The sequence below is a fragment of the Eumetopias jubatus genome, unplaced genomic scaffold, assembly GCF_037043125.1.
Source record: "Eumetopias jubatus isolate StellerSeaLion01/CBP00866 unplaced genomic scaffold, mEumJub1_p1.0 scaffold_5, whole genome shotgun sequence".
Taxonomy (NCBI): Eukaryota; Metazoa; Chordata; class Mammalia; order Carnivora; family Otariidae; genus Eumetopias; species Eumetopias jubatus.
This window is the reverse complement of record NW_028274811.1, coordinates 94,750,394-94,777,658: the sequence shown is the minus strand read 5'-3', so window position 1 is coordinate 94,777,658 and position 27,265 is coordinate 94,750,394. Positions and strand designations below refer to the sequence as shown.

General features: G+C 49.4%; 1 protein-coding gene across 1 annotated transcript in view; it reads left to right on the top strand.

Annotated features, from left to right (window-relative positions):
• DOCK2 (dedicator of cytokinesis 2) overlaps positions 1-26,904 on the top strand; it is a 407,203-nt gene extending 380,299 nt beyond the window's left edge. Inside the window, exons 41-52 of the mRNA XM_028102762.2 lie at positions 183-324; positions 4,890-4,971; positions 6,166-6,250; positions 7,049-7,135; positions 12,607-12,783; positions 14,221-14,304; positions 19,681-19,818; positions 21,348-21,475; positions 22,430-22,601; positions 23,619-23,739; positions 25,290-25,429; positions 26,357-26,904. Of these exons, the coding sequence (XP_027958563.2) occupies positions 183-324; positions 4,890-4,971; positions 6,166-6,250; positions 7,049-7,135; positions 12,607-12,783; positions 14,221-14,304; positions 19,681-19,818; positions 21,348-21,475; positions 22,430-22,601; positions 23,619-23,739; positions 25,290-25,429; positions 26,357-26,419 (1,419 nt within the window). The 3' untranslated portion in view covers positions 26,420-26,904. The remainder of the gene's footprint in view (positions 1-182; positions 325-4,889; positions 4,972-6,165; positions 6,251-7,048; positions 7,136-12,606; positions 12,784-14,220; positions 14,305-19,680; positions 19,819-21,347; positions 21,476-22,429; positions 22,602-23,618; positions 23,740-25,289; positions 25,430-26,356) is intronic.
• The last annotated feature ends 361 nt before the right edge of the window (positions 26,905-27,265 follow it).

The following is a 27,265-nucleotide window of genomic DNA, read 5'->3' as shown; positions in this document are numbered from 1 at the left end:
GGTGTGGCCAGCTAGGTCTGTGAGCTGAGTTTCTCCTTGCTGCGGTGGGTCAGCAGAAAGGAGAGAGATCTATAGGAGGTCACCATAGCTCTGTGCTCATGTCACAAGCCTCCTAGCTTTGCTTATATCATGTTCTCCAAGCCTGGGCCCTGAGATCTCTGTTGGGTGTCATTTCTCTGCAGAACAAAGTATTCATCTACCGAGGGAAGGAGTATGAGCGGAGAGAAGATTTCCAGATGCAGCTGATGAGCCAGTTCCCCAATGCGGAGAAGATGAACACAACCTCTGCCCCTGGAGACGATGTGAAGAATGCCCCAGGCCAGTGTATCCTTGGAGAATGGCCCAACCAGGGGCCAAGCAGAGGCAGCTCTGCTGGGACTTTAGCCCACAGACCCCCACCTTAGAGCTTAGAGCTGCTGCCAGAATCATTGCAGTGGTGCCAATTTTAGTGTCCAGTGTGGGATCCAAAGAATCCATCTCAGGAAACTAAACGTTGCATTCATTGATCAATACACTCATTCATTCATTCTCATAATGAATACTATCAAGCCCTGACTGTGCCGATCATTGTGCAGCGTGCTGAAGATCACATTCACAAGGTGGTCCTACCTTCAGGGAGCTTACAGTCTAGCAAGTAAAAGAGACACCAAACAACTAATTGCACCATTAAATGTGTTTACAAAAATGGGATTAATGCCAAGAGGAAGCCATGCAGGACACTGTGATCGGGAGGGCAGAGAAGGCTTTCTTGAGGAAGGTAATATTTAAGGTTAGCAACCCACCAGAGGTCAGTGGGAGGCAGGGAGAATGGCCCAGACAGAGGTAAGGACCATCATGTGCCCGGGCCTCGAGTGGGAAAGAGCATGGCAGGTTCCAAGATCGGAAATAGTGCCACATTGCTCTTACAATAAGATTAAAACTACTGCGCGAGGCCAGTGGGCTGCCCGCCATCTGACCCCTGCCTGCCTCTCCAATGTCATTGCCCCCTCCCCGTGATTCCTTCCCTCTCTTGTGCCCCTCTGGCCACAGCGGCCTCATTTCTGTTGCCTAAACACACCTACCTGGTTCCCCCTAGGCCTGTGCATCTTCTGTCCCCTCCGTGTGTCATGCCCTTCCCCTCGCTCCTTTTTCACCCATCAGATACTAACTTGGTGTCACCTCCTGGAAGAGACTCTCCTGGTCACTTATCTAAAGTTGCCTCTTCTGAGCTCTTCATAAGCCTCGTATCTCAAACCCTGTTTGTTTTCTTTAGAAAGTTGATCCCAATCTGCTATCTTTTGTGCTTTTTAAAGGTCCACATAAACTAGACTGTAAGCTTTGGGAGGGCAGAGGCCTGCACTGCCTTGCTCACTGCAGTAACCCCCACCCCCAACCTGCCTCGGTGCATAAAGCTAACACTGAGAAAGTTCTTGTTGATTAATAGAAAGACAAGGGAAATAAGAGAGAAAGAAAAGAGAGATAGACAAATAGAGACTAGAAGGAGGGAAGGACCCAGGGAGGAAGCCAGCTCACTGGAGTCTGCAAAGAAGGGCACAGGAGACACGAGATGATGCCAGGGAGGTTGGATCAGTGGTGGTGTTTGTAGGGCCGGGAGCTGACACCGGGCAGGAGGCAGGACTCCCGGGGGCAGGACCTCCAGGGAGGTTGGATCAGTGGTGGTGTTTGTAGGGCCGGGAGCTGACACCGGGCAGGAGGCAGGACTCCCTAGGAGCAGGCAGACAGCTGAGTGGAGATGCACTCACCCAACCTGGCTCCCCACACTGTACCCAGCAGCACAAATTAAGTTACAGCCTTTAAAATGGGGTTGACAGGTTGCATGGCTGGTCTTCTAAGTCTGCCGAACCTTAATCCAAATATTTTTCCCTTGGGTGATAAATATTCATCTGTAACCTTTTCATTATGCTCACCTGCCCTTCATGCCTGCTCTACCATGGTATTTGCGAGAGGAAATGCAACTAGTCCTGGAGCTGACTGGTTACAAATGTGATTTTGGTTACAGACGAGACAGGAGATTAGTGCTAAGGCCCTTCTTAAGTGGACTCCTGGTGTTGAATAGCTCTGTAGTCTTGTAGCTTGGGGCGGAGGGAGAGCATGTGTTATGGGGCCATCTCATCATATGTGGGCATGATTCAGTTCCAGGAATCAGGTGGAAAAGGAAAAAGGGCTGACAATTGCTAAATGTCCTCTTCATGCCATGCATGAGATTGAGTGCTTTGTAAACATTATTTCTTTAACCCCATAAAACTCTATAAGATGGGTATTATTTTTGTCATATGTCATAGGGAAGGAATGTGTAGGGCAGAGAGGTAAAGTAGTTTTCCTAGGGTCGCGAACCTAGTTAGTGATGGAGGGAACATCTGAACTCTAAGATCTATCTCAAAGTCTGTATTCTTTCTATAATGCCATTACTTTCATCAAGATTCATGAAGAGAATGTTCTTTATTAACTGTTCACCATGCACCAGGCATTTTTCATGCATTGTTTCATTTTAGCCTTATAGTAATCCTATGAGTTGGGGATTATTACTCTCTGTATTTTGCAAATAAGAAAACCAAGGCTCAAAAACTGTAAGCAGCTTACACAAGGTCCTGGGAACTGATAGAGCTAGGATTTGAACTCAGGTCTGCTTATTGCCAAAATCTGAGTTCTTAATGCTCTGCTCTCTTACCTTCTCTAGTGGAGCTGACAAGCAGCTTGGAAGGTGACACATCTCATGTCTTTTCATTTAAGTGTCAAGTGGGGGAAGACATCTGAAGCAAAGGCCTCTTAGTTGAGTGTCTCCTATCTCCCACCTTCCCCCTGCCCAGAACTTGGGGTCACAGTTCCATGTATAGATTCAACATGTGGTGGACAGTCTAACCATGCATCCTCCTGGACACGATTTGAGGGCTCTAGTGTCACTCGCTTCTCTAGGACAGGTTTGGATTCTCCTCTTGGACCAAGGCCAATTGCTAAGATCAGTAAATATGACCTAAAACCTTGTCTAAAACAAGGGTTAGCAAATTTCTCTGTAAAGGACCAGATAGGAAATATTTTAGTCTTTGCCGGCTATGTGGTCTCTATGTCATAACTACTCGACTCTGTGGCTATAGTGGGAGAACAGCCAAGGATAATACCTAAATGGATTAGTGTGGAAACCAAAGTGGTTTCCCTCTCAGAGAAGGCTGTTGGCTGTATGGCTTGAGAAAGAGAATGGTTTTCCTGAATATTACAGAAATCCTTCCAGTGAGGCTTGGCATTGTGTTCTCTCTCTCTCTCTCTCTCTCTCTCTCTCTCTCTCTCTCTCTTTCTCTCTGAGGGACTCTCATTTAATGTGGAAATATTCTCCAGAGGTAAAACAATTAAATCCCCAGCATATTAGTATGGACTGAGTTTATCAGACGGGAACAATTGAATTTAACTTGGAATTATATTTTAGCCATTTCTTCTGTGTGAAAGAATCATAGCCTCTACCATCAGAAAGCTCCCAGTGTGGTGGGGAGGGCTTGGGAGGAGAGGAAGACAGGGAGCTAGAGAGTTAAGAGTCCAAAGTATAGGCAAAACGCCGTGGGGAGTCAAAGGAAGGAACGGACGCCTGACTGGGGTGAACTGAACACTCACGGAGCCTGCCGTGTATGGCATTCGCCTCAAGGGCTCACAGGGAGAGGCGTGATGGGAGAAAATATTTCAAGGAAAGGGCATAGAAGAATCTTTGGGGTAGCCAGAGATAATGGTGGGACGTGGATTGGGGTCATATTAGAGTAACTTTGAATGCCAATAAGAGGAGTTTGTGATTCCTTAGTTGGCAGAAATCGCAGGTTCGGGAGAGAGTTTTTGGAGTTATGGTGGTCATTGGGTAGAATGAAGGGATGAGGGTACTTGGATACCTGAAGAAGAGAGATGAGTAAAGGAGACATGGAAGGCAGAGGAAGGGAAGGAGGAACCAGGGAACAGGACCAGTGATGACTGGTTTTGTTTATTTGGATTGCCATGTTATCAGCTTAAAATGAATAAAGGTCTAGAATAGGCAAATAATGCTCCCACTGCCTGTGCCTGTGGCAGGCATCACTAATCAATCATAGACCCATTTCCCACTGAACCCGGACACGGCCTTACAATCCTGCCACAGGCAGTTACTTTCAAGTTTTCAGAGTTGGAATGCAAAATGATATCTCTTTGCATGCTCTAAAGCCGTGCTTCTCAAACTTAAGGATGCATATGTATCACCTGAAGATCTTAAGAAACTACAGACACTGATTCAGTAGGTCTCAGGTAGGGCTTGGGACGCACCATCTCTAACAAGCCTCCGGGTGATGTGATGCTGCTGGGCAAAGGACCACACTGGAGTCTGGAGTCAGTGAACCCCGAGTAGGGGGTTAACAGTCCCAAATACAAACCTCTGTTCTGTTCTCACAAGCTGTGTGACCTTCAACAATTAGTTTTGCTTCTTTGACCTTGATGTCCTCACCTATGAAAGGGGGACGACTTACATTAATAACACTGCTCAGTGGAATTGGTGAGATGAAAGGAGACCATGGGGAGATGTGCTCTGTAATTGATTGAGAACTATAAATTCATTAGATGGTATTACTGTTAATATAGAAATGGTGGTGATGATGATGATGATGATGATGATGTTGATGATGATGATTCAGGACCACTAACCAACTGTTAGCAGGGCCTGAGCCCTGGGATAAGGTTGCAAGTGACAGGCAGTTCTGTTGAGGACCAAGGTGACTACTAACTTTTCATTAGGACCTAGCTGGCAGCCAGCAACCTGAGGTCAGTCATTCAATAAAACTTGGCCTCAGAAGGGCTATCCTGGCAGGTTTCACCTGGGGACCTGCTATATTTTGAACGGTCCCCACAGCCCACAACATGGTGTGAGCCCTTAACAGCAGGAATCCCAGATATCCAGTGTTTCACTGTCCAGCCGGTCTTGGATGAACACCCAAGGTTCAAGAATAAACCAGTGCCTGACCAGATAATAAAGTAAGACCCACAGTTCATTGGAAGGAGGGATGGGGAAGAAAATCCCATGGGGCCGCCAAGCTGAGCTAGTGGCCGGACAGGCCCTGGTGCCTTTCCAGTTCTTTCTCTGGGTTAGCCAGCCTTTTATCCCTTTTCCTCTTGGGAAAAGAATCACCTGCCCCCCATTAGCCATCTGGGCTCTGCCCCTGAAAAGGCTGAAGCCAGAGATGGGAGGAACAAGGCACAGCAAATCCTCAGGAAGCAGCGATGACGTGCACTGAGCTAGAGATGACAGAGTGGTTCCAAGGAATCCATAGCCAGACTGTGGGCTGGGCAGGCGACAGGCAGGGTGAGGACAGAGGGACAGTGCTCATCCTGAGCACGTTCTACCAAAGGGACATCTTTTCAGCATTTGTTGAGGTTGTGCATTGACAGCGGATGTGCTCTGGCTATAATAAGGGGGCATTAGAGAAAGCAGCCGGAAGGCGGGTCTCCATCTGTTCAGAACCAGATCGCAAGGTCAGTGATGAGGCCATGAGGCAGGGGATCTGTGGGGCACCCCCTCTGAGCTGCCCAGGTTACCCTCCTCAGACCCGGGTACCCACTATAGCACCTGAGAGGACCCTGGGAAGCAGGAGGGCTTTGTGAGAAGAAGGGCCTGTCCGCTCAGGGCAAGGCAGTTCACCCCAGCAGCCTCACACCACGGCAGGAAACGGAGCAGGTCTAGCTCAGCTCGGGTCTGAGCCTCCCCTCACCCTTCAGTCCAATGCTGTGGGCAAGGATTAACAACTATACAGCTAGCACTGTGCCCTGCTGGCCCCAGTGTGAGACTCTCCCTAGAGATTCAGGAAGAGTGATTTGGGGGTGCTTGGGATACCTAAGGAAATCCTTAGAAGATACTCCTGGGACATGAGGCTAGGACCTTAGGCATATCTAGATCCTTCGTTGAGGTGACAGGTGTGCATTAATGCTAGAATTCCAACTCCTTGGGTGCCCTCAGTGGTACTATGTTCTCATAGGACATAAGACTAATCTAGCTGGTCTAGCTTCTAAATCACTTTGCCAGGAGCACCTGATTTTAAATGCCACAACAGGGGTACTGCCAGACCTGAAGTTTACTGTAATGAGCCTCCCTGGACAGCACAAGGGCAGTTCAGGTTCTGTGTCAGCAGCCTGGCGTGTTACCAGGAACCTCTGCCTCTTCCTGTCTTGCAGCTTTTATAAATCCAACTATGTGCAAAAGTTCCACTACTCCCGGCCTGTGCGCAAAGGGACTGTCGACCCTGAGAATGAGTTTGCCGTGAGTATCTCCCCTCCCCTTCAGCAGCCTTGATCATTCCCCCAGGGCCACCTTTACCAACCAGAGCAGGCACCTGCCAGTGTCAGAATGGGAGGGCATTTGTTCCGAAGCAGAAAGAAGTAAAACTAACATCTATCAATATGATGACACCCATTCTCCAGTCTTTTCCATTGGGTTTGTTTTCATTTCTTGACCCTCTCCACTTTCAAGATACAGACCAGGCCTTTTCAACCACAGGGCATTTCAGACATTTCCGGAAGGTAGGAACCCTCAGGCTAAGCAGGGGTGTTGATGAAGTCAAACCTTCCAAGAGATAGTAATAAGAAGCCACAGAGATTTCAGTGTCCAGGATTCCCTGTGTGCTTCCCAGCTAGGATCTGTCTTCTGTTCCCAAGGCTGGCATGAGGAGGTGGCTCCAAGTTTCTCTCAGCTCTTTGCCTTAGACTGTGATTCTTCATATTTTGGAAGTCACTGGCCCTTTAGGAATGTAACCCTGTGAACCCTCCCCCCAGACAATGCAGGTAGATGCGGTTCAGTATTGCTTAAAAATCCTGACAATTCAGAGGCCCAGATTAAGACTTACTGGGCCTAAATCCAGGGAAAACCTTAACATCACATTGGGAAAGAATTCTTAAGGATAAAGTGGGAGTATGTTTCAGAGTCTTGCAACATTTATCTGAACTCTGAGTAGATGAGAGGTTTGGGGGCCTGGCTGGGTTCTTGCCAAACTTCTCTGATGGCCAGTTTTAATTGAGTGTGTTGCTTCCCTGTCCTTACCACCCCCTGCTTATGGGACAGTCGATGTGGATCGAGAGAACCTCCTTCATAACTGCATACAAGCTTCCAGGGATCCTGCGCTGGTTTGAGGTGGTTCACATGTCCCAGGTGAGTCTCCAGGCCTTCCGGGCATAGCCAGTCTCAGGAGCCCCTTTAAACTATAAGAAGGGGACAAGCTTTTGTTCAAAGCCTAGAATTCCAATGCAAGAAGGGCCCTGTGGTACCATCCAGATCACCTGCTTTCAGATTTCTCTCTTAAGCATCAGACAAGTTTTTCTCCCTTGGCAAATGAAACCTACCCAGAATCCTATAATAAAGCTGATGAATGGAAGCTTCTGTGGCTGCGTGCAGCAGGGAGGCAGGGCCTAGAACACCATGCACTCAGTCATATCCTCATCTCTTCCTATCTCAGCAGTACCTTGGGGCTCCTTTGCAGAATCCCACTGTGAACCCATTTTATAGTTGGATAAACTGAGGCTCAGAGAGAGGAAATCACACAGAGGCAGAGCTCTGGCTAGACTGCAATTGTTTGAATTCCCCTCGGGGAGATAGCATGTCTTTTGCTTCTCAACACACTTCAGGGCCTCCAGGTCCTTAAACAGCTAAGAATCTTGCATCTCCCAGGATGCAAAGGGAAGGCCAGCGTGGTTATGAGGAAACTTGAAACATGGGGACATATTCAGGGAGTCATTCATTTATTCAGTTAATAAATATTTAATGAGTACCCAACACATGTCAAGGACCTAGGGATTTTTCAGTGGCGCTTACATTCTAGTGGGGAAGACATACTGAAAAGTCGAAGTAAGTATAATAATGTCATGGTGATAACCAGAATGGGGAAAAATAAAAGAAAAGTGGTGGCGGAGTGCTGCTATATTAAATAGGGTGGTCAGAGAACGCCTCCCTGCCAAAATGGAAGGCCTGGTGGAAGTGAGGGGAGTAGTCCACACAGAGATCGCAGAGAAGGACATTCTAGCAGCGGGACCAACAAGTACACAGGCCCTGGGGACGGAACGTGCTTGTGTCTGATTCACGGCAAGTGAGGGTGAGTAGTCGGAGCCTGATACCAGACCCTGCAGGACCTCGTAGGCCGCCATAAGGACTTTAGCTTTTCCACTGAGTGACCTGGAGCCGTGAGCAAAGAAGGGACATGGTCTGGCTGACCTTGTCAAGCTGCTGTATTATCAGCTTGAGACCATCCCCCTCTAGCCCTTACTGTCCCCCAGCAGCTTGATGGCCCTCCAGTCTCCTTTTCACGGGCCTGGCCTAGACCTTAGGGAAAATATCATAATGATGATGACATCAGCAAAATTTATCAAGCATGTGCTAAACTGTTTACATGCATGATCTCACCTAAACCCCTCCACAGGACTGCAAAGTAGATATTCTTATTCTCCCATTTCACAGATGAGGGAACTGATGTACCACGTGAGTTTGTGGGTTATTTAAGCTTTAGTGGAAGAAGTGGGATTTGACTTTCACCTCCTATATCAGACATCTGGACCAGATTCACTCTCTCCTTCCTAAATGTGTCCCCGGCCCATCCCGACATCAGCGGCACCCTGGAAAGAAAAAACTATTCATGTTCTTTACTCATGGGACACATTGGTATGTGATAAGCTTTGACAGGTGTCCCAGGCACAGTATCAAGGGCTTTACAGCATTATGCCATCTAATCCTCACAAAACCCTGTGACATATATACTCTTACCATTTTTGAGGTGAGGAATCGAAACTTTCTGCTAATGTGTAGCCTCCACCCATTGGCCCTGGATGTGTCTTATCCTCTGGTGCTACTCTGCTCCAGCTAGGCTGTGGGCAAACTGAGGGAGTTCCCGCTGTACACCCTGTCCTCCCCACCACCCACCAACCCCTCGATGGTGTTTCTCCTCAAAGCACCCATCACCCCCTAATAGACGACATAATTTGCCTATGGGTTTTTTTGTTTGTTTGTTTTTAAGATTTTATTTATTTATTTGAGAGAGAGAGTAAGAGAAAGAGAGAGAGAGAGAGAACATGAGCAGGGGGAGTGGGAGAGGGAGAAGCAGAGTCCCCGCTGAGCGGAAAGTCTGATGCGGGGCTTGATCCCAGGACCCTGGGATCATGACCTGAGCCGAAGGCAGACGCTTAACCAAGTGAGCCACCCAGGTGCCCCCCATAGAATTTTAAACATGATAACATATTATAATATAATCTCCACTAGAATATAAGCTCCAGGAAGAGAGATTTTTGGCTATTTTGTTCCCGACCCTATCTCTGAGTATAAAAATTAGTCTCGGGCACATAATTGGTGCTCAAGATTATTTGTTAAATAAAGCCATCACTCAATCACTCAGTTAATATGCAGAAACCCTTAATATCTGAGCTGGTTATCTTGTTTTGTGAACTCAGGATTATGAAGTTAGGAAAGAGCCAACATTTTTGTTTTGCTTCATTTATCCGGATGCCTTCTGAGAGAAGGGGTTTGGAAAATGTCCAAAAAGTTAATCAGAGTGAACTTACCTCTGATAGCCTCCCTCAGTTGAGTTACCAAGAACTTCAGGATGTCTCAGACATCAAAGTTTCATGCCTGCTGCATGAGTTCATTTTCAAAAATCTGTTTTTGTCTTATATGAATTGGTATCTTGTTGTCAGTTGTTTCTTGCACGAATTGTCATGACTACGGTACTGTTTGTACAGAGCGGTGTTTTCCGATAGAATTCCAGTGCCGGTTCTGTGAATTGAGGGTTCTTTCCTTGTTCGTGGCCCTGGGAACATGCAGTCTTTACAAGGGGCTCGGAGACCCCTTTCAGCTGGGGCATTAACAAGCTATGTATGTTGGACAAACACTGTATATCTCTGAGCCTTAGTTTTCATTACCTGTAAGATAGAGATTGAAAAACTATAGAATTCAGAGCTGAAAGGCACTGTAGAGGTCATTTAGCCCAAGAGCTACAAATTCAAAAACCTTCCAAACCCACAAAGATACTGTAAATATGTGAAATAATTGCATTAAGACAGCGGGGCCTGGCGTAGCTGTGGCAAGCTCCCTCCAGTTGAATTAAATCTAAAATATGAGAACACGTGTCTGGGCTAAATGAGAGGCCTCTCCAGGCCCAGTTTGGCCTACAGGTCTCTAGTGTGCAAACCCGTGCCTGGTTCTTGTCCCATGCCATTACTGGCTTATGAAGTCACTGAAGCCCAGAATGGGACTTGAACTGTTCAAGTGATCAGTGGTAGGAGCAAATTGTAATAATAATTTAGCCTGTCTTGTGCAGCTCATGGGATTCGTAAGACGATTTAGGAGGGTGATATGAGGGAAATGCCTTTGAAGAATATGAAATGCCCTTGAAGGGATTACCATCACTTCATCTTTTGGCTGATGTTTCTCCCCCTTAAGACTATTTCCAAAGTATTTGCTCCCTGATAATTTAGTTTCCCCTCACAGCCACTTGGGCAAGCATTACATACCTATACTCAGCACTATAGGAAACCAAGACTCAGAAAAGGGGCCAGAGATCCGAGGACTTGACTAAGTCCTAACAACCAATAATATGCCAAGTTTGGTAGCAGAGTGGGCCTTCCCTAGTGAGAGGAGCTTGCCTTTTGAATCAGGAACCCCTCCCCCCATTCCCTCCCAGCTCTGCCGCCATCTGCCCTGGGGCAAGCGACCCCTGCTGTCCAGGGAACAAAAGGAGAGTACCTGGGTGTGGTTGGTGTAAGCCCAGCGTGGGCTGACACCTGGGAGGCGATCAGTAAATGGAGCCGGCCCCATTATCATGCTATAATGAGGTTAAAGACTTAGAGATTCAAAAATAGCTTCAGAAATGAGGAAAAAAGCCAATCAATAGGACTTTCCATTTTTAATAACTCACCTTAAAGCCTGCGTGTTTCAGACATGCCAGGCTATTGTTGAAATCCAGGGGTGGTGATAGATTTTCCTTAGAACTCAGTCTAGACCTTGGCTTTGTAAAGTCCCTGCGGGGCTGGTCTGTGTGCTTGACAGAAATGAGACCAGGGTGTAGCTTGTGGCATATGGACTTCAGCCCCCACCAGCCTGAGCAGCCACCCCCAGGAGTTCGTTTCCCTCCTTGTACATGTGCACGTGTGTGTGCGAGCTCATGTGTGCAAGTGCATGTGTGCATGTTTGTGTTTGTGAGAATGTGGCAGGGGGCAGAAGGAAACAGAGGTGGAGTCTACTCCTGGGGCCTTCGTAGGGCAGAGCAGCCTTCCTCAAAAGGGTCCAGAAACAAGGGGGTGTGGAGACCAGGATCTCACAGATCCAAGGAACTGGGTTAGAAAGACGACCAAGGGCGTGGCTAATAGAGGCTGTCTGTCCTTCTCATACACAGTGGTTACAACAATTAGCAGGTGCCAACTTTTAAAGAACTCACCTATGAGTCAAGTGTTGTATTATCTCAAACAATCTTTGCTACTTACCCAATGAGGCAGGCACTATATCACCATCATGTCACATTTGATAAAACGTAGGGTCCCTTCTTCCAAGAAGTCTTCTCCAGTTACTCGACCCTTCCGTCCAGGCTCTACCCGGCCTTGCTGGCAAGACTTCCCTTCTTAAGGACAACTGCTGGCCTCTGTCCTAACACCAACAAGCACTAATAACAGTGGCTACCAGACACTCTCCGAAGCACGTTTTCTTATCCTCTGTCCCCATTTTACCAGAGTCAACCCAGGCTCAGAAGGGTTAGAAAATATGCTCAAGGTCACATAGCTAGAAAAAATGGCAGAGCTGAGATTTATACCCAGTTTCAATTTGTTTAGTTCAAGGGTCCGCAAACTATGGCTTGTGGGCCAGACCCCACTTGCACCTCTTTTGGTAAATAATTCTATTGTAACAACCAACAACGGGGCTCATTCATTTACATGCGGCCTGTTGCTGCTTTCTCTCTACCATAGCAGGCTGTGTCCTTGCCTCAGAGCCTAAAAAGTACTTACCGTCTAGCCCTTCTACAGAAAAAGTGTGCAGACCCCCTGGCTTAGTTTTGTATTCCAGATTCCATCTTTTGAAAACCACGTTGTTTTGCCAGTTCCCATTTGATGGCACTCCGTTTATATTGCTTTCTAAGAGGTGTTAGAAAGGGGTTTCGTTTGATCTTCTCAACTAAATTGAGCCCACCTTGGAGCAGTGACCCTTTATACACCAACCAACCTTAGGACCCACTATGAGCCAGGCGGAGTGACCAGATCACCAGCTGCCCACACACCTAATAGCTCACACACGGTGGGTGCACAACCGAAGGGGCTGAACTGGAGCGTGTTTCGCCCAGGTAATAAGAAGAGAAAACCCTCCCTGGAGCATGCGGGGCCTCTGAAATCCCAGCAAGTGCCTGAGACTCCCCTCCCCACCTCCTTCCTCCCCAGGGAAATGCCTTTCTCACTAAGCAGAAAGTTAGCTTGTCTCTCCCCAGACGGAAGACAGCCCCTAGAACTTACCGATTATAACAAGAGCCTGTTACAGCCCCTTGGGGAGCATTGCCTCATTTGAATTCCAACCCCAAATGAAATCAATACCAATAATTATATCTGTTTTTAAAGCAAGCTGCTAAGGCCCTTTCTTCCTGGTGATCTCGTTTTCAACAGACCACAATTAGCCCTCTGGAGAATGCCATCGAAACTATGTCCACAGCCAATGAGAAGATCCTGATGATGATCAACCAGTACCAGAGTGACGAGAGCCTCCCCATTAACCCACTCTCCATGCTCCTGAACGGGATCGTGGACCCTGCTGTCATGGGAGGGTTCGCCAAGTACGAGAAGGTGAGGGCTTCCACCCTCCGCACCCCCCCCCCCAACTGTGGCCACAGAGCAGTGACAGGAGGGCCTGGGGGCAGAGATGTAGCTGCATGTCACTATCTTACTGTGGCTGTGTGTCCCCCAAAGGGACACTTCAGCTTGGTGGGACCTCAAACACCTTCCAGGGTTTCCACAGCCCATCTCTCATCTCCTTTCCACCCTCAATGCCACATTCTGCCGTAGCAGGAAGGAGCAGGGGCCACAAGGATCCCCTATTCCACTGGGCACATCTGCGCACCTCCCTCAGAGAAAGGCTCTGGATCGGGGCCAGATGACAGAAGTACAGGAGCCACACATCAAAGTACACGCCACCTGTGTGAACCCACCTCTTCCACACATGCTCGAAATGACCTCTACAAATGGAAAGAAATGAAACCCAGAATCTGTGAAAATATAGAAAGGATAGGAGATCAACTCCAAAATGGGAGTTATAATCTAGGCATCTGGGTCATAAGGTCTCTCCAGAGATGCCCACAGATTTTATTTTTGAGCCTCCTGGTATCTATGGCAAAAAGAGAAATGCCAGTAGTTATATGAGTCACATTTTCCACTGGGAGAAAATGCAGTTTCTCAGTAGAGGGACATACCTTTTCCCAGCACTGAAGTAGAATAAGAAGGCTTTATTTGGCTTTTACCTAGTCTGTACATTAATGGCACAGAGGGGGAAAATGGACGCCTCATTCTAATACATCTCATAATGATTTCCCTATTTATCTTTCCTATGTCCTCCACTGATGCACAACTAAGAATACAATGCAGTAGTATAATTCAGGGACAGTAATTTCAGTCTCCCAAGCAGTCCTAGCTACTCTTGGCTGTCCCATTAGTCATCATCAGCAAGCCTTTGTTCAGCCTTGAGGGGTGATAATGTATGCCTCTGTATGTGCATACACACTGAGGACATAAGTCCTGAAAGAGCTAGGGCCTGCCAGGGACACCCAGGGTAAGGGAGGTGACAAGGAGGGCTGGAGCAGGACAGCTGAAGGGCCTTCCTGCGTGCTTTTCCCTGGGGCGATGCTCGCAAACCTGAAGGAGCATCAGCATCCGGGGCTGGCTTCTCCCTCCACCCCTCCCACCCCACCCAGAGGTTCTGATTCAGTGGGTCTGGGTGGGACCCAAGAATTTACATGTCTGACAAGTTCCCAGGTGATGCTGATGCTTCTGCCCCCGGGAGAATTTGAGAACTACTTCCCTGGGGTTTGTGGCCCCTGTCCAGTGGGTTCTGATCTGAACCTTCAGGAAGAGGAAACAATGTCCATCCTACAGGGCCCTGCCCTACCCAAATACATGTGACCTCAAGCCTGCCCCCACAGTAGCGTCCTTTTCTGGTGACAGAGAGATTGGTTGTGGGATCCAGGCCACATGAATAGGAAACCCCAAATGCCTGCCTGTCCTCCCCAGGCCTTTTTCACAGAGGAGTACACAAGGGATCACCCGGATGACCAGGAAAAACTGAGCCGCCTCAAGGACCTGATTGCGTGGCAGGTAACACATAGCTGGGCCGGGGTGGGGTCACCCTGCCTCCTTCCTGCCCTCTCCCTGCTCCCTTCCCCTCTGCTAGCTAGTCTCTGGCTGGCATGGCCAAGTTTAACCCATTCTCCTGTCCCTTGACTTTTGGCCCTTCTTCTGAATCCACATCTCCCATGAGCAGGCTCGCACTGGAACTGGGATTTGGGGCACTGCACCCCTGGGATGCTGCACAGGTGCTGGGCAGGTGCTGTGCTGCATGCTGCTAAGAATGCATGTGGAACTCAGAGGAGGTGGCTTTTCCCAGTGGGACTGAAAGGAAAGCCAGGACCCTCCCCCGGAACGTGCCCATCAGCTAACAGAAGATTTTGGCCCCCACCCCCACCTCCTAAAGCTGACCCAGTTTGTTGCATATAATGTTCAGATGGATTATCAGGTTTGGAAAATAATTGAGGCCTTCATTTGGTGGGTTTTGGGTCAAAGAGCCCGCATTCTGCACCTCCAGAGCCAAGCCAGAAAACTTGGAAGGCACTGTCCTTCCTGCCACCCCGCTTGTCTTTGTCTCCCCTCTCTCCTTGCACCCCACCCCTCCCTCCGTGCTCTCCTGTGGTCTCTATCTTCCTGTGCCTCTGTCCCTTTCTCCTTCTCTCGTAGACCTCCCTTGCTTCCATCCCTCCTCTGTCTTTTGCTTCCCTCTGCCCCTCACATCTTATTCCTCTCTCCACTTCCCTCCTTCCTTCTCCCTGCCTTTCCCCGGCTCCCTCTCCTTTGTTTTCTCTCCCTCCTTCTCTCTCCTTTTATTTCTCTCTCCCCCTCTCCCCTACTCCCTGGAGGCGAAACAGCCCACCAGCCCCCCCCCCCCCCCAGAGGCCTCCAAAGGACAAGATTCCCCGTCCTCGAACATGAACCTGCTCTGCAGGGACCACTCAGCGGCCAGAACGCCAGGTGGGCTCCAGAGGGCAGAAGAGAGAGGGAGGCACAGAGCTGGGGACAGTAGTTAACAGCTGCCTATCCTCCCTTCTTGCCAGTCACCATGCAAAGAAAAGCAAGCTATTGTGGTAGGGAGTTTTTGTTCCTCTAGGGAAATCAGGGAATGAGAAGCATTGGGTGCAGCCTCTTTTCTTAAAATAAGGATTCCTAATTCAGGTCCTTCTCTGCCTCTGCCAATTTATGCAAAACGAGGCTTTAAAAATGAAACAGCAAGTGCTGCACAGACAAGGTTTCCTGAGTGCATTTTGTGTGTCTGGAATTTTCTCTCCCTTCTTACCTTGTGCCACCTGTGAAGCCTAAACATCCCCAAGATCCCCAGCTTCCCCAGGTCATCATGCCCTTTAAATACTCAAATAATGGTATTCTCCCTCACCACCTCCAACCCAGCAATCAGGAAGGCCTGGCTTGGATTGGGTTCCTTTCTCAGACATTTCTGGGATGCCCCAGGGAGGGCTAGCACCTCACACAAATTTGTTTGGTTGTTGGGTGTCAATTCTCAACCCATATCACTGCCCTGGGCCTCTCCACTGGGCAGGTCTTATCACCTGGTAATGGATCTTCCATGCTGTGTCCACCACACCCAAAGCACGAACCTCAGCCTCAGAGCACAGCCAGTGCCAGGCTGCGCCTTCTGAAAGAATTCTATCCAAGTCTTGGAGCTAATGGAGGGACACTAAAAAGAAGGGAGACTTTGAAAGCATGTTATTAGCTGTTACAGCTTCTAAGAGCCATTTGCTTGGCCTCTTCAGACAGCGGCCCCTGGTGGCCACCTTCTCCGTAACACATTTCCTCCCCCCACCCCACCCCCAACAAGCCACCATGTTACAGAAGCCCACTCTCCACCTGGTAACCCCCCAAAGGGGGCCATGTCCCTCCCACTCAGAGTCCAGGCACCCTAACTATGGGCACTTAACATTCAAAAGATGTTGCCCCGCCATGGTGAAGGCTGCCTTGTTACAATATTTACATACAGCGAATTAGCTCTTCCTTGTCCCTTCTAGCCACTCATTCTTGTACCTTGTAGTCATTGAGATCCTCCTGTGTGCCCAGCAACAGAAATAGTGCTGGACAAAATTAGGCCTGCTCCCTGACCTCTTGGAGCTTAATTCTAAATTGGATCTTAGTTTCACAAAACCAGATACACTTTGGATTTTTCTCAAAGCCTGAGAACTTTCGATTTCAAAGGGGATTGTCCTTGCGCCTAGTCTAGCAACACAACAAAAGCCAAAGCTTGCCAAGTACTTTTTTGTGTTCAAGATTTCACAGATCTCAAGATTGATTGCTTCTTAATTTTTTTTCTTTGTAAAGATTTTCTCTATATTTATCAGCATGGACAGATGTCTACAGTATATTCATCTTTTAAACATGTTGTGAGATATTACAAACAGAAAAGTACACATAGCAAAAATAGGCAGCACATTGATGTCACAAAATGTACACCCATATGACCACCACTTGGATGAAGAAGTAGAATTCTGCCAGCACCCAGAAGCCAGTTTGTGTCTATAAGCCCCGCTTGTATCATTGCTAGTCTTTACCATGGCTATTATCCTGCTTGCACAGTAATCATTTCCTTGCTTTTTAAAAATAATTTTTACTACTCAAGCACTCACTCCAACACTGGAGTTTACTTGTGCTTATTTTTGGCCATAACACAAATGAAGCCACACAGTATGCATCCTTTGGGTCTAACTTATTTGCTCAACAGTATGTTTGTAAAATTCATTCATCTTGTTGTACATAGCTAACATTCATCCATTTTCACTGATGTATAATAGTCTGTACAGCTGGATTGTGTAACTCTACCGAAACATATTTATTTCTTTTTCAACTGACGGAGATTTAGGTTGATTATAGTTTGGGGCTAATACAAGGAATACTGTTCTGAACATCTTTATATGTGTCTTTGGGGCCACATTTGCATAATTTCTGATGGGTGTGTACCTAGGCATGGAGTCGGTTATAGTATATGAGAATATCTAGCTCTGGTAGATACTACCAAACTTCGATCAGCATGGGATAGTTTTGCCTGTTCTTGAATTTCATATAAATGGTATTATAAATGTACTACTACACAGTATATACTACTGTGTGTCTGGCTTCTTTTGCTCAACACAATGCCTTTGAGATTCAACCAGGTTGTTGCATATATCAGAGATCTATGTTTTTTGTTTCCCTCATCCATTATATGAATATACAACATAATAATAACCTAATAATTTATTTATCCATTCTCTTGTTGGTGGACATTTGGGTTGCTCTCAGGTTTTGTGTAGTATGAATAAAGTTGCAGTGCACGTTCTGGTTCATGTCTTTTGGTGAACATAAGCACTCATTTCCCTCAGTACGTATCTAGTACTAGAATTTCCAGGTCAGGCATCTTTAGCCTTACTGGATACAAAGAAACAGTTTTCCAAAGAATCAGCTTTGGCTTTCTCAATCCTCTCTGCTGTAAGTTTGTTTCCTTTGTCATCCATACCTACTCTCACTTTTATTATGTCCTTCCTTTTACTCTTGTTGGATTTAATTTGCTGTTCTTTTACTAAAGTTTTGAGACGGATGCCTAGATAATTGATTTCCTGTCTTTGTTAGTATGTAAACCTCAAGCTATAAATGTACCTCCATTCTTTAATGATATCTTATTAGTTTTTATATGTGGGATTTCTATTATTCCTCTTTTTTTTAAATAAGATCTTTGTCTTGTTTCATGGATGGAGGATCTTTTCTGTTTCTATATATTAATTAAACTTTCTTAAAATAATGTTTCCTTAGGCCCTCTTTATTCTCCCTGTTTTTTCTAAGTTAGTTCATTTATTCCTCCCTTCCTTCCTTTTTGCTTTCTATCCTCTCTATTGGTTCTAATCTCTGTCTTTCAAACTGGAAAGCCTCCTCCAATGTCTGGCGATCTTCATAGTTAAGACTGAGGCACGAAAGAGCTAAGTGAAACTCTATGTGCATGGGTGATGGCTTTGTCAACTAGATGGCATCACTGTATGGTAACCGAGTGATCCACAGATGCCATTCACTTTCTCCAGCTACACATCTTTCAAACATGGGAATGATAATCCTGGCAATGATGCTGCTGGAATCTGGGACTTGGGGAGTGAAGGGCTTCCTGTCCGTGTGCGGACTTCCCCTCCAACCCCCATTTCCAGTCTGGCTCCTCCTCCCTGCCCTCCATTGTGCCTGGTACCCTCGAGCCCAGAGCTCCTTGTTCTAATTGTTCTAAAGGATAAGCTCCTTCTTCTCGGGGAAATGGGAAAATAAAACACTTGGCCACAAGGTGAAGTGTTGAGGACCTGGAGATCTAACTGCTCCTGTCACAGAACTTCAACCTATCCCTCTGTGTTGAGCTCCTCAAGTCACCCTGACTTTTCTGGGGTACCTGCTGCCTCCAATCCCTAAGTCCCTCATGGGTTCCTTGAGGCAGATTGGCCTCTTCTTATCACTAACCCCTTTCTCTGCTCCAGGAGGTCTCTTGCCATCCTCCATCCACTGGACATGGTGTAGGTCCGATAAGATTTCAGTTGCTCATTCACCTTGTCCTTTCAGGGATATCTCCCAAAGAAGGAGGCAGCAGTGTCCTTATGTCACCATCCTGGAAAAGTTAATTTTTTTCTTCAAAATAATCTATATTCTACCTCTTGTACCCCTCGTTATGTCTCACTGGGGCCACGTCACTAACTCTCTCAGTGTTCCTTCTAGTGGTGGCCACCACGGCTCGGCCCCTCTTCCTTCTAGCTACCGTTGAGACAGCATCCCATTGACCTCCTTTGTTGATAAATGAGCTTAACTCCCTCACATCTGTCACCTCATCCTCCCCCACCTTCCCAAGGCTTTTACATCACCTTTTAAAAATTCCCTCTTGGCCAGTACCTTAGTGTATTAACACTTCCCTGTCTTTCTTCAGCAGCCACATAAAGTATCACCGGACCTCCCATGCTGTAAGACGAGCCTGTGTCATTCTTCCTTTTCCTTTCAGCCCTTCTTTTCTTCTGTCCCTCAGCTTCTGACATTCATTCTTTCCCTTTGCATTGCCAAAAGCTTCTTGGGTAAGGCTTTAGGTGAGCGCCAAGCGCTTTTTCCCCCGCTAGTCCCACACTCTGCCCCTCAGTAGATTTGTTAGGGGAAGATTTTCCCAAACATACAGCCTCTAATGGGGGTCCAGTCCTCCTAGGGGACAAGGGTGGCCAGAGGTGTTTCTCCCCTTCCAGAGCCAACCCCAGGGCTGCAGCTTCCCCTATTTCCCAGGGCTGCCGACCCTGTGTGAAGGTCTCAGAGGCCCCAGTCCCCTCGACAAGTTCTGAGCAGGCCAGTGTGACTTCACCCAGCTTCACGGGCCAGGTCCCAAGCTGCAGCCAGGAAGCCAGCCTGTGGCTCATCATCTACCACCTTTCTCTCCAGATCCCCTTCCTGGGAGCTGGGATTAAAATCCATGAGAAAAGGGTGTCAGAGAATCTGCGACCCTTCCATGACCGGATGGAAGAATGTTTCAAGAACCTGAAAGTGAAGGTGGAGAAGGAGTATGGTGTCAGAGAAATGGTATGTGTGGTCCCCATGGCTGGAAGAGGTGAGACTGGTGGAGTGTGGTGTGGGGAGCGGGGCAGTGAGGATGCCAGCTGGCAGGGACCCAGCAAAGGAACCTGCCCTGGAGGAAGACCTGATCCAGGGGAACCTTCCTGTAAACATGGTGCTTCACAGTCACCCCCAGACAAACCCCAGGTGCAGAGTGAGCCCTCTGCACTTAGGGACTGCCAAAGCACTGCGTATGTGCCCAGTGTGATCTCAGCACTTGGTGTCTATGATTTGTTAAGTCCTCACAACACGCCTGGGAAGTAGGAATGATTTTCAACTCCTCATATCTCTTTTGGAGGTTCAGAAGTGTTAAATAATTTGCCAAAGACTACACAGCAAGTGAGTACAGGGCAGAATTTTCACCTGGCTCTTGGCCTCCAAAGCAAGTGCTTTGGGCCACTAATAGGCTCTGTGACATAAAGAGGCCAGTGGCCTGGTGCTCACAGGGCATCCTCCCCCCAAGGAAGTGGAATCCTGAAACATCAAGGCTGTGTGGTCCTGTAGAGGCCACGTGGCTCAAGCCTCTGATTCTATAGATTAGAAAACAGGCCCAGAGGGGGTCGTGAGTTCCTAAAAGAGTGTAGAGGTAAACCCGGGCCTCTTGTTTTCTGACCCAAGTTTTTCCATGAAACGAGTTGTGTCTTCCAACCACAACATGACACTGCAGTGCAATTCTGTTAACTACTCAGAATTGGGTCGGATCTCACAGGTTAAGGGCAGATTCCTCCATAAGACTGCCCTCCCTTCAGACACTGGGGTTCCCAAGCCCTTGCACTTCTGACCAACTGGTTACAAATTTGGAGTTCCCTCTACCCCTTCGGGTTCACAGAATTCCACAGAACTCAAGAAAGCGCTATGCTTATGATGACAGTTTTATGGCAAAGAATACAAATTAGGACCAGCCGAATGAAGAGATGCAGAGGGTGAGGTCTGGGAGGGTCCCAAACACACAGCTGATGTGCCCGCTGGACATGCCCATCCATGTAGGATTACCCACCAGGAGACTCACCTCAGCCGGGGTGTTGGAAGTTCTTACTGGGGTTTTACTACATAGTCATGAGGGGGTGACTCACTGGCCACCTGACTGAAATCTGTCTCCAGCCCCTTCCCCTCCCTAGAGGTAGAGCATCTATCACCTGGGGCAAAGCCTGATCCTGTAACCCCACAGTTGGTCCCTCCGGCCTGGCCTCCAGCCTGAGTCTTCTCATGAGTATCAGGGGCCCCCCACGAAGAATGAGGACACTCCTGTCCCTGGGGACATCGCAGGGGTTACGAGGTCACCTCCCAGGAAATAGGAAGGAATAAAGGCCAGCCCAATTCTTTTCTAAAACAACAACGCCCTCGCTTCAGCCAGCCAGGACTTGTGCGGCCGCCCTGCTCTGCGCAGCAGCTGAGCCCTGCTCAGGTGGAGGAGGCAGCGGGAAGGGGACACTGCAGGAGCTGGCCCATCCGGCCCGAGGGCCTGCTGCTAACCTCCCTGCTCTCCCCGCCTGCAGCCCGACTTCGAGGATAGGCGCGTGGGCCGCCCACGGTCAATGCTGCGCTCCTACAGGCAGATGTCAATCATCTCCATGGCCTCCATGAACTCTGACTGCAGCACCCCCAGCAAGACCACCTCTGAGAGGTCAGTGCCTGCCCCGGGAGCCCCCTGCACTCTTGCCCCCCACCCCCGGCCCCCAGCAAAGCCTTGCTACTCCTCCTTCTGCCCCAGAGGCCACCCGTCTACCACCTCCGTACCCTTGTGTCTCCAAGCCTTTCCCTAGCTGGTGCCTCACTAAAACCCTCACGGCCACGCTGTGACACTGCTTTTCTTAGTGCCACTGAGAGGGGTCATTTGAGGCCCAAGCTCAAGGTGGCTTTTCCTGAGGCCTTGGCAGGACTCAGCCATGGCTGGCACTCTCCCAGCCTGGCCATCTCTGCTGCCACACCTCCCCCTCTCCACCCCCAGCCTGCCTCAGTCTGGCTTCTCCTCACATCTGCCCGGGCGCCAGCCCCCCAACTCCCCACTGCAGAGCTGCCCCTCCTGCACCCACCCATCCCTCTGCAGGGGAGGAAGGTGCTCCCTCACCCCACAAAAAGCCTCTCCCCTTCCGCCGTCCTGGGGTCTTCTGCTCCCCTCAGCCCGACGCCACTACTCTGAGGACGTGGGAACATGAACCAGGGACTCTCCGCGTGCAAGACCGTGCTAAGGGGCCCTCAGGCCTCATCCCGTGGCTGCCCTGCAAGGTCCTGCAAACACCTGCATTTACTGGAAGGAAAGAATGGCTCAGGAAGGCTGAGTGATTTGCCAAAGGCATTCAGTAAAGGGTGGCAGTGCCGGATGTGAATCCAGAGCCACATCTTAACAAGTGTCTCTCCTCACCGCCAGTCTTTCTTGCTTATGGCTCACCTCCTTCCATTTCATTTTACTCTGTATTTTGAATGTTTGCAAATTAAGCAAGTGGCTCCCCAAACTCTGCCAGCTTAGCTGATCTACCCCTGGCCCCTGTAGTGACAACTCAGCCAGCCTCGGTCCCTGCAAGGCAGTTCCCCTGAAGCTCTAACTGCAGTTTCTACTGCTGCCCCTTGTGCCCTTCAGCTTTGACCTGGAATTAGCAACTCCTAAGACTCCAAAAGCGGAGCCAGTGGAGATGATCTCCATGGGGAGCACTCTGCCGGAAGTCAAGCTGCGGAGGTCCAAGAAGAGGGCCAAGAGGAGCAGTGTAGTGTTTGCGGATGAGAAGGCAGCAGCCGAGTCAGACCTGAAGCGGGTGAGCAGCCCTGGCAGGATGCCTCTTACACCATTAGCACATCTCTGCTACATACCAGGCATGCTATCCGGGACCCTCAGACAAGGTCCCATTCGAGCCTCATGTTTGCAGTGAAGTAGCTGATGCAGAGGCAGAGTCTGAGGAGCAGGGAGGCAAAGTGCTGCAGGTGTCCACACAGCCCAACATGACAGAGCTGGGATTTGAACCCCGGCTGTTAGACTCCAGCCCGTGCATGTGTTTCCCACCATGTGACAGACGGGAGAAGCTGCCTGTGGCATTCATAGAGAGAGCAGCCCTCCCAGTGCTGGGCTGGGTGTTTCTACATCTCCAGCCCGTGTCCCTAGCCCCAGGGCCATTCCAACCTCTGACATCTCAGCCCCTGCTGGGCTCCTCCAGCGAACCAGGAGCCCAGCTGCAGATGCAGAGATGAACTCTCACTGCCCTGACTTTGAGAGTTTTTGTCTTACAATTAATAACTATTTAATAATGAAACTTGGTGTCATTGGGTGCAAATCTTAGTTTCCCCCAAAAGAGAAATTTGTGGAAGGCATTATTAGAGCCTAGGAAGGGGAGAGGGATTAACTGTACTGGCAAGGAAGGGGTGCCAGATGAAAGGGCAAGGGTCCAACTAAAATGTCTTCCAGTAAAGAAAAGATCTGCCACACACTTTCCTATAGACCTCGGAGGCTACCCTTGCCAGGGGACAAGACTGGAAATAAGCCCTCCATGTTTTACAATTTTAGGGGGTATCATTTACATGATTGTCTAAATGAATGTCCCCCAACCCCTGGAGTTATAGAGTATGCAACCTATGCAACCGTACATGACAGCCTGGCATGGAATGATACAAAAAAGAATAGTCAACTTGAAACTAGGTACACAGAAGCCTTGCCAAGCCCTTATCACTGATTTTTCAAGGCCAGGAGCTGCCAAATGCTAAGCCTCTGTGGTATGTGTGTGGGTGGGTGGGTGTGCATGGTGTGTATGCATGTGTATATGCATGGTGTATTTATTCAGCTTTCCAGGAAGCACGAGTTCATGAGTGACACCAACCTCTCGGAGCATGCGGCCATCCCCCCCAGGGCATCCATCCTCTCTCAGATGAGTTTTGCCAGCCAGTCCATGCCCACCATCCCAGGTATGCACCCTGCCACCAACAGCACCAGAAGGTACAGAGATAGCAGGGCTACCAGCAGGGGGGGTGGAGGGTGAGGACTGTATCTATATAGCAAAGGGGCCAGGCATCCTGGGGGCAAGAGGCTCTGCTCAGAGGCCCCCTGTCCTCTGAGCTCTCACTACACCACACCACACCACACCCCGCCCCCTTTTGTAGGGGAAGCTGACCTGCAAGCTCTACCTGTGGCTGGGCTAGAGGCCTGTTGTCCCTCTGGTCCTCAGGATTCACTGGGAATCCACTTGTCAAACCAGGTAGCCCTGCATTCTCAGTTAGCCTGGCCTTCCCACAGGCCAGAAGCCCTATATTTCCTTTTTTGACCTGGAGCACTATTTCTGGAACTTGTAAAAATTACCATCACATCTTCTAGTTGTAGAGCGTTTGATTCATAGATGCTATACCTATTTCCGCCACCACTCCTTCATTGTCCAGGGAGGAGGTTAGCAGCACACAGATGGCCGTTCCTATGTCACAGAGGGGGATTCTGCCACCCTAATGGGGACGGGCACACCCGAGATCCCTGCATCTGACATGCCGCTGTCTGCAGGGCGAAGCAGGGAGGGCAGGACAGACCCGTGCTGCCCTGTGGAGCCCGGCAGGCCGATCGCAGCAAAGACACCTGCCGTTTCTTGAGTGCTGACCCCACCAGGCCCTGTGCTAAATTCTTCATCTTTGATTTACACCTCAACACCCAGCTATGAAGTAGATGATGTCATTAGCCCCACTGTGTGGATGAGAAAACTGAGGTACTGGCAATGTCAGTCTCCCATACATCACCGGCTAGGAAGGGGCAGAGGCTGAGTGTAGGCCAGGCCCTCTGCTCCTGGAACCGTGCCCTTGACCCTGCCCAGCTGCACCAGGCAGGACTGCCCCTGAGCTATGGCGTCTGGCCGGACACACAGTCATGTCACTGTCATCCGCTCACACCACCACAATACCCTGGAGGTCTGTGCTCTTGTCCACATGTTACCAATGTTGAAACCGGGCGTCAAGAGGTAGCGAGTTGGCAGGTCCACGTGTCTGTGAGCTGCGAGCTGGGAGCTAGCAGTTCTCTCCACCAGCCCCTGCCTTGGGGAAGATGAGAAATCCAGGCTCCTGGTGTAGAAAGAAAGGTGAAGGAAGAGTGAGCTCACGTGGTCTCCCCACCTTGGGGCAAAAGGCCACCTTCCCTGAGGAAATCAGGGCCCCAGCAGCCAGGGGGCCTTCCCCTAGGTACCCCACATTTCTAGCTCAGAAGCCCTGACAAGACTATGATCGGGCCAGGCGGCAGGTCCCTGCGGGTGGGGGGGTAGGGGGCTGGCAAGCCGTGCCCAGGAGGACAGCTTCAACAGCCCCCTTCAAGACAACAAGCAGTCCTTCCCGCCTTCTCCTGGCACCGTGACATGTCCTCCCTGGTTTCTGTCTCTGTCCTCCAGCCAGTCTCCCGCCTGCCTCCCCCATGTCACCCTCCTGTCCCTTGGGCACCACCTCTCCTCCGCCCACCCACTCACTCCCTCTTCCCGCTCTCCTTCCAGCCCTCACGCTCTCAGTGGCAGGCGTGCCTACAGATGATGCCAACTCGTCTCCCCGCCTCAGCCAGACCTTCTTCCCTCTCTCGGACGGCGACAAGAAGACACTCAAACGGAAGAAAGTAAATCAGTTCTTCAAGACGATGGTGAGGACACAGATGGGTGGAAAGACAAGCGTATGTGGGGGGTGGGGGTGGGAAGAAAGCAATGCAGAGAGAGGAGAAAGTGGGGGTGAGGAGGGAAGGCAAGTATGTGTGTGCATGCACGTGCATGCATGTTTGCACACTCCCCGGGAGGCATGGTCAGGGCCCACAGGGGTTGGGACTCTAGCCAGAAATGCCCCCACTGCAGTTCTCCTCTTAGGCCTTGGTCTCTGGGCAGGACTGACCCCAGCTGGGCTGCAGGAATGTGCCAAGGGGAAACACAGGGCCCCTGGGACATCAGGACCGGTCACCATCCTTTGCCTAAGTTGCCCTTTGGTGCACCTGTCAGAGCTACAACAGCTGGCTATCTTTGGAAGCTCAAAGTTCTTTTTAATTTTTGGGGGGGAAGAGCTCTCCTATTCAACTTATATTACAGGATCCTACGAATTAAAAGTGAGTTTCCAAGCCCTGACTTTTCAAGTCCCGCCTCCTGTTGTTACTTGTCAGTCTTTACTCAAGATGAAAAAGGAGTCCCGTTGACACTTCTGATCCTCAAGATGATATAAACCGGAGCTCGGCTACTATAATAATCACAAGTTTACCGTGAGCATGCATTGAGTCAGGCACCACGCGGAGCACTTTCCAGACCTTGTCAAACGTGACCTGCCACCACCCCTGGGAGGAATTTACAGGGCTCCCAGAGTTAGGGAAGCAACTGTCCCAGGTCGGTCCTCATAGTGCAGGAGACCACAGAGGCTGTGTTCGAACCACAGTGGGCTACCGCCTCCCTGGGCACAGTCAGGGTCATGCTACCTCGCACTCACAGGGCTTTGGGCAGGGATCCTTGTGACTGCGATGGGGAAGCCCCGTTTTGGCGCTCATGAGAATCCCATCCCGGGGGGTGTGTGTTTATTTTCTTTTCCCACAAAGCTGGCCAGCAAAGCCCCTGAAGAAGGCAAGCAGATCCCTGACTTCCTGTCGTCAGACCTGTGAGCAGCTGCTGACCGGGGCCGCACAAGGGGAGCCAGAGAGAGGACTTTCTGGAAGACGAGAGACACGGTGGGACATTGAGGTCTCAAACAGTGGGGAGACCTCCTTCCAGTTGCCCTCCCTCAGAGGGAACAAGGGCTGATCTGGCCCCCCCATGATGCGGGTGGCGGGTGAGGATGCCCCCTGCCTGGATTTGGAGCCAGCAAAGATGCTCTCTCCCACCACGCTCTCCCCAACGTCCTAGGCGCATCTTCTTATTACCCAGTTTCTTAGGTATAAGGAGCTGTATTTTTATTTCATTTTTTAAAGTCCTAGCACTTAACAGAAAAGCCTAAAAGCCTTTTAAATATTCTTTTATTTTATTTTTGGTTAATAGTTTTGTACTTTACATTTTTTAATACAACCAGCCAGTCATTTTCCTAGCTGATCTTCTCCAAAGCGTTGCTGTTTTCTTACCGACAATAAAAATGGGTGCATGGCTCCAGTCAGCCTTATTGCATAATTCCGTCAGCAGCGTCCCTGCAGCCTGGAGAGGGTGGGAAGATAGGCCATCCAGGGCCTACCGTGATGGTGCGGGGCCTGGCTCCAGCCTGTCACAGCGCCAGATTTGCCCTCCTAGTCCATGCCACCCCCAGGAGTCTTCTCCATGATTCCAGTTCCTGAGGGGCTGACTGCTGGGGTGTAGGCAAGCCAGAAAATCTGCCACAGTCTTCCTCAAGGTGATCTTCCTATTACCTTTTCCCCTTCTGGAAACAGATAGAAAATCCACTCAACCAAATGCTTAAGAGTTAGGAAAACAGTGGACAAATGGTCTGGCCTTTGGATTTTGTCATCCAGTCAGAAGTGGTG